Below are 7,757 nucleotides of genomic sequence, written 5' to 3'. Positions count from 1 at the left end.
TGGTTGTTCAACTTAGGCCCGTTTTCTTTTAAAGATTAATTGTGGTTGATTTATGTTTAGATTAAGTGTATTGGTTTTCCGGTTGATTTTATTGACAATAGACTTTATTATTTATAGCGTTTGATTTATGTTCAGCTTATTTGTAATGACTGTTGTGATTAGACCTGTTTCGTTGTTTTGAAGATTAATTGGTTAATTTGTGTTTATTATACTGATTATGTTATTAATTTTGTGCCGTAAAATGATCTCTAGCTGAATGATATATGCATATAAAAGAGTAAATTTTAGATTACCTGTCGTAAAACTTGTTCCTAGCTGCCTTGAGTTTGCTAACAATTGTCTTTATTTCTTCAGCTGTGGGGTCAATTTTCACGAAGAAATCAAATTTATATTCCTTTTCAAACAACTCCCTCACTTTGATGAGGTCCTTGGCTGCCCCGTTCCTGTTCTCTATCATGTTGAACACGATGCACAGGCCCGGAGGTCGAGAAGCCACGGGGTATCGGTTGAGGGTGTCCAGAATGCGATCGATGTTGGGGTCTCGTCCGCTCTTCATTTCCTTCAGCTGGTCGAAGAGGAAAACGAGTCTGTGAGTGTAAAGGCGGTTGAGGAGTTGTTTCCTCATCATCATGAGCGTGAGGTAGTAAAAGGCCACGTCCTTTAGGCCACGCACTTTCTCTAGCGCCCCTTGGTCTATCTCCTGAGACAAGAGGTCCCTCACTTTGTCATCATTCTCGATGGCCTTCGACTCCCTTATGATCTCGTAGAGGCAATAGACGTCCCGGGGAGAGAGGGAGTCGCAGATCTTCATCATGATCTTGTTCTCCGCGTATACGAAGAAGGTCTTCTTGCTATAGTTGCCGATGTCTCCCCTCTTCAGCGGAATCTTCTTGCTCGAAATGATATTCCCGAAATTGACTTTGATATTCTCGGGCGCGGATACGTTGAACATCTCGAAGATTTCGGTGAATTCCAAAATATCTTCCTCCTCGTTGTTGAGCTGATCGTTTTCGTCGGAGAAGTTACTCTCCAGGGTGCTCAGGGGGTTGGTGTTAAATTCCACACTGCTGAGTTTCAGGATGCGAAGTTGCAGTTCGCGGCGTACTGGGTTAATGCTCTTCTCGCTCAAAGATCTCTGCAATAATAAAAAATAATGAATAAATGAAAAATAAATGATAAATACATAAAGAAATATGCAAATAAAAAGGGATATTCAAACGTTCTTTCAATATTAAAAGACTGTCTTGTCTCTTGCATTGCCAAACAGATTACGGCAAACTTAAGCACTTGATATTACCTCAAATTTCTCCAATAATCTTGTGACGGAGTCTGACGTTTCTTCACCTCGGAATTCTGTCACCATGACTTTCTTGCCGATACTGACGCCGTCGGTATAGCCAGAGGCCGCGCAGGTTGTCTCTTGTTCTTCAATCTGTTGCATTTGTTGTTCGGAATGGAAACAAGTGCAAGGAGCATTGCATTATAGCGTTAATGTGATTTGATTATTTATTTCATTATTGCACTACAACCTTGATTTTATTTGATATACATTGTTTTGTTTACTTCATTACGTTGTTCTCTCTTTTTGATTGTTAGTTTGACGTTTTGTGTGTGTGTGTGTGTGTGTGTGTGTGTGTGTGTGTGTGTGTGTGTGTGTGAGTGTGTGTGTGTGTGTGTGTGTGTGTGTTTGTTTAGGCGTATAATCGGTGAAACTTACCTTGTTAGGATTGACAGAGAGGAAAAGCATTTTCGGAACATCTTCATCTCGTACTTTTGATAAAAAACCTTTATCTGCAAAGATTTAATATGTCAAAATCTTAAATTCATAATAAAATAAATCACCATTTTGATTAGAATAAGTCTCTTAACCCAATGCCGTCGGGGAAAATTAACAAAAAATGGGGAAAATGCTGTGCCCATTTTCTATATTTTTTGTGAAATGTCTGCTCATAGATGGCTCTGCTAGTGCTTAGCCACAAAGAAGTCAATTAGTAGACCTTGTGACCATACGTGATTTGAATTGGCGGGAAAAACGTGTTTTTTACTAGTGCTATGGATATCGATGGTGTTATTTTTATTATAAACATTATAATTATTATAATGTTTTTTAATATTAGTAACAGCAAAATAAGATAATGTAAAATATTTCGTAAATCAAAGAAAAGGGTGAACGGGCGAGACGGGCAGTACTCCTAACTGGCTCATTGGTGACTTAGTACAAGTATAGCCATCTATGTGTATAAACAATCAAACAAGTACTAACAGTGGGCAAAGCACGTGTCTACCCGTCGTACCCGTCGGCAAGGGGGTTAAATGCAATTAACCCTCCTAAAGAATCCGTAGCTCGAAAAGAAATAGAGTGCATTTACCCACAGTCGCAGTTTTCGGAAGACCAGCGGACATGATAGCGGCTGCTAACCTTACGCCACACGTCAAATGCCACCGAGTGATAATGTTAATAACACCTTGTTTCTTATATACAACGAGAAGATAACAGTCGTTAGCTGTTATTTTGTCTTTTTGTGATTGTTAGTTAGCCCGGCCTCTTTTTTTATCTCTTTATCTCTCGCCTTATCAACCAGACGATATTTGGGCAGTAACGTGTGAATGTGCACCGTGACTGGGTCTGAGGGAAGTCTTATCAGTTATTATAAAGCGTTAGGTCGTGGTAACAGTTCTTGTTGTTGCTTGTTTCGTACTTGTATGATAACGATAGAGATAAAAACAGGATGTGGTAGGTTCCTCCAAAAAGGGTATATGGTTATTTAAGTGTTTGTTTCTGACGTATTAGTGTAAATTGCGAAGTAATGATGTAACTATATGAGAATGTTAACACATCATTACACATTATACAGTTAAGAATATGCTAGCAGTTATGAAGTGATCAATGTGTCGTTAGTAGAACAAAGTCGATTACCTTTATTAATAACAGCGGCAAGATAATCACAATCGTTATAAGAGTAGTGTTACGTGACATGGTTTTGTACGTCAATATCCTGATTATACTTGTGAGACGAAACACTGAAACGCATTAAGGACAAGTGTAAGAAAATCTATTGCTATTATTGTTGAAATTGTCCAACGCTGAAGGTCTGGGAAGGAAAGTGTCGTCGAAGAAGGAAGACTTTGAAGCCACAGATGAGTTAACCGGAGGAAAACGTCCGTAGATAGAGGGAGACGATGTTTTCCTTGAGCTGATTGTCCGATTTCGAAGGACGCTGCTGTTCCTAGGCTTTCGGCGTTTCGATGTGGTTTCCTTTCTCTATTCCTCACGCAGACGAGTTACTTGAATGAAGGCATCCATAGATAGGGGGAGACGAGGACCCACCAACGCTTTCTTTTAATTAATTCGTGGGCGTGTCCAATTTTGAAGGATACTTCTAATTCCAGGGTTTCTGCGTTTTTTTTTTCTTTTTTTCTTTTTTTGACCTCTCCCTGGATTCTCTGATGAAGCTGGACTCTCTTTCTCCCTCTATTCAGTCCAGAAAAGAACGGTAAACGACAAGCGCCCCAGGGATTCACCGCCCGGCTGTCCATTTCTCCTTTTCAATGTCCAGGAAACGGATTCACAATGGAATGTTACATGTACTTCTTTTCCTAACACCCGTACTATGATAAGAGATGAGTAGCTACGTCTTTGTTCCTTCGTGTTCCTCATCCGGGATCCCCACTGAGAGAGCAATTTCCTGCATCGATCCCTCCACAAGTAGGGCTACCTTGATGTTCTTGATGCCCCGTTATCCTGGACACGCTGTATCTTCTCTCATGACTCCCTTCCTAGAGAGAGTATACGTCTGCCTATTTTTCATCCTCCCCTACACTGAGGAGATCTACTCTCTCCACTGCCCCCCTTCACCCTTTCAACTGCAGACTCAACTTTCGCTAGATGAACACTTTCCGCCACAGTCTGGTCCACACCAGCCCTTTCTCTATCTCGAAAGTAGGCATCTCTGCCATAGCTTGTGCCTCCTATGATATACAGTACTTTGGTCACACCGGTGCCAGTACCATTAGGCATGTCTCTCAGCACAAGTACTCTAGTTCCAGGGGCACAACAACAGCACCCTCTCCTGTCATCCTCTCATTGTCTTTCCTTCTGCTCATGAACTGGAGGAGCCCATCATAAACAAGCAGCTCCCTGATGACAGCCAGCAAGCCGATAGACCTCCCGACCCTTCGCCATGGCCTAACATAACTCTATTTTCACTTACCTAGGCTTACACACCAATTTTTGTACCGTGTTGCTTCTCCCTTTCCCGCTTATATATCTTGCTTCGGCTTTTACCCTTCCATCAACACATGTTTGTCATTCCTAGATATTTGTGTGATGTAAGTATGTGTGTGTGTGAGCACACACACACTCATATATATGTATGTGTATATATATACACACACACACACACATACACCAGTGGGGAGGAAGCATAACTGCATCCAACCTCCATTTCTAGCCAGCAGAGTCCCTCTTAATGATCCACCAGACAGGTCCACTGCCCATCTCTTCTTCGTAATTAAATTTGGTCAATTTCCTAGAGCCACAAATATCTAGTTCTTCCCAAGGGCCATTTCCACCCAGGGTTGTTTCTAGAGAAGATTAAGTGAAAGGAAAGATTGTCTTCAGGGAGTTGAGCCATGTGATGATATAGGCTGAGTGGTGGTCCTCGAACTATACAAATAACAGCTTTTAACCCAGTCTTATAATGCAGCCATTGGTTGGAAACGTGGTTCTGCCAACTGTAATACCTTATCCAATGTAATGGCTTTTTGTAAAAATGCAAAGACAGGACTACAAGGCACAGGATAGGGTCCAAAGAATGTTACCATTCTTGACAAGTGAATTCATGTACCGGAAAGTGCAGATATATATATATATATATATATATATATATATATATATATATAATATACATATATTTCTGTGTGTGTATGTATGTCTGCATATGAATGTATATCTACGTATATCTATGTATGTATGTATATATACCTATACATACATATATATACACATATGTGTGTATATATATATATATATATGTGTGTGTGTGTGTGTGTGTGTGTGTGTACAAGTATATATACATATATACATACATTTGTATATCAATACATACATGTATATGTACTTAAAAATATATATGTATATATACATACATTTATACACATACACATCTATATATATGTATATATACACATATATACATATATATACACACATACATATACGTATATATACACATACATATATGTATATATATATATATAATATATATACATATACACACATACAAATACATACATAAATACATTATATGTGTATATAATATATATAAATGTGTATATATATATATATATATCAACTTAGACCCTAGTATGACTTATACTATTAAGACTTTTTATCAGATGAGTCAGTTAGTCACGTATCATAGCTTGATACGATAAGATTATAAACGCACTAGTTCCTGCTATCAGTCTGAAGTGTCTAAAGTCCTGGTTGTTGTTGCCTATTTTTTTACGTCTCAAATTTCACAGTAAATAAAACAGTTTGTCAGTGTGGCAGCTTAAAGAGGCCTTCGGGTGGAAAAGCTCGAGAGAAATAAAGTGAGAGCAGTAAGGTCTGCGTACATGTACATGCACAAGCACACGTACACCCATTTATCATGTACGCACACACACACACACACACACACACACACACACACACATATGTGTGTGTGTGTGTGTACTATTTATATTTGCCGTTTAGATTACATATGGCTGTAATTAAAATAAAATTGCATAATCAACCAGGAACACTTGAGTATGCATAACTGCGTAAAAATTACATAGATGATACATTTGAAATAACGTAACCCGTTCACATCTCATAAATTAAACAATTCATAAAAAATAAATTCAATAATTCATAGAATATATATGTATATATGTATAGATATATATGAATATATATATATATATGTGTGTGTGTGTGTGTGTGTGTGTGTGTGTGTGTATTTATGAATATATATACACATATATATATTTATATTTATATTTATACTTATATATACACATATTTATGTATATATTATATATACATATATTTATTTATAAAATATATATACATATGTATACATACATATATATATATATATATATATATATATATATATACGTGTGTGTGTGCTATATATATATATATATATATATATATATATGTATGTATATATATATATATATATGAGTGTGTGTGTGTGTGTGTGTGTGTGTGTGTGTGTGTGTGTGTGTGTGTGTGTGTGTGTGTGTGTGTGTGAAAGAATATATTTATATGTATATATATATTCTTTATTTAAATATATAAATAAATATATATATATATATATATATATATATATATATATATATATCCAATGTCGACGGGCATGACGTGTACGTACGTGCCCAATGTGAGTTACTTGCTTGATTGTTTTTACACATAGATGGCTACACTTGTACTAAGTCACCAATGAGCCAATTACGAGTACTGCCTGTTCTTTGATTTACGAAAATATCTTATTTTGCTATTACTAATGTTTATAACATTATAGCAATTATAATGTTTATAATAAAAATAACACCATCGATATTCATAGACTAGTAAGAGATACATTTTCCCGCCATTTCAAATCACGTAGGGTCACAAGGTGTACTAATTGACTCCTTTGCGGCTAAGCACTACCGAGCCATCTATATGCAGAGACATTTCACAAAAAAATATAGAACATGAGCACAGCATTTTCCCAATTTTTTATTCATTATCCCCGGCGGCATTGGGATATATATATATACATATATATAAATATATTTGTGCATTTATGTACATATGTGTGCGTTTATTCACAGGCTAATACACGTTCTGTAGATAGAAACACCACCACGTTCCGCCTCATCACACACTTCCCATCCTCATAAAGAACACCTCACCAGTATATATCGTGTGGCTTATCTCTACCCGACCCCTGCAACCTAAATTTTGTAAACCCTAAACGAAGAAAAACAGAAGGGAAAGAAACTCACTGTTAGAAAGTAAGTATTCACTCGATTGTCTTTTGAACTGCTCCATGGCGAGGAGGCGCGAGGAGGAGGAGGAGCTGCTACGAATGGCGTCACTGTTTATTGAACGATCACAATGTCTTTGGCGCGGTATCAGTAGATCTTATCGTATGCGTGGTCCTGCGGCCGCCCTTATCATTCAGGAATGTCCTTGCATTTGCCGTTTATGACTTGTATTTGTTTATCTCTTTCCTTTATATATACAAATGCATATACGTGCATACATAAACACACACACACATACTGTATATATATATATATATATATATATATACATATATAAATAAATATAAATATATATATGTATATATACACATTTACATGCATAGACACACACACACACACACACACACACACACACACACATACATACATATATGTACATATATGTACACTGCAGGACATAGGCCTCTCTTAGTTCACTATTGAGAGGTTATACGGCAGTGTCACCCTTGCCTGATTGGATGCCCTTCCTAATCAACCGCGGTTCGGCGTGCTAACACTTGTGCCACGGCGGTGACTTCATTTCTACGACTACCGCGGCGGGGAATTAAACTCGGGACCACGAGGGTTGGAGTCCAGTGCATATATGTGCATATACATATATATATGCACATGTATAAGTACACACACACGTATGTATGTATATATATATATGTGTGTGTGTGTGTGTGTGTGTGTGTACTTATACA

At 37.5% G+C, this 7,757-nt stretch overlaps 1 protein-coding gene across 2 annotated transcripts in view; it reads right to left on the bottom strand.

Moving 5' to 3' along the window:
* The window catches only part of LOC125044277, a 10,466-nt gene extending 3,311 nt beyond the window's left edge, over positions 1–7,155 (bottom strand). The window contains exons 1-4 of one of the 2 annotated variants that reach the window (XM_047640863.1): positions 7,030–7,155; positions 1,718–1,791; positions 1,298–1,432; positions 294–1,135 (exon numbers count right to left, since the gene is read on the bottom strand). In XM_047640863.1, the coding sequence (XP_047496819.1) occupies positions 294–1,135; positions 1,298–1,432; positions 1,718–1,791; positions 7,030–7,075 (1,097 nt within the window). In that variant the 5' untranslated portion in view covers positions 7,076–7,155. Of the gene's footprint in view, positions 1–293; positions 1,136–1,297; positions 1,433–1,717; positions 1,792–2,369; positions 2,483–7,029 lie in introns of those variants that run through there. The other variant, XM_047640864.1, reaches the window with a different exon arrangement.
* Between the last annotated feature and the right edge of the window lie 602 nt (positions 7,156–7,757).

Source organism: Penaeus chinensis, chromosome 35 (genome assembly GCF_019202785.1).
Source record: "Penaeus chinensis breed Huanghai No. 1 chromosome 35, ASM1920278v2, whole genome shotgun sequence".
NCBI classification, from domain to species: domain Eukaryota; kingdom Metazoa; phylum Arthropoda; class Malacostraca; order Decapoda; family Penaeidae; genus Penaeus; species Penaeus chinensis.
The sequence above is the reverse complement of the archived record's forward strand: the minus strand, read 5'-3'. Positions and strand labels throughout refer to the sequence as shown.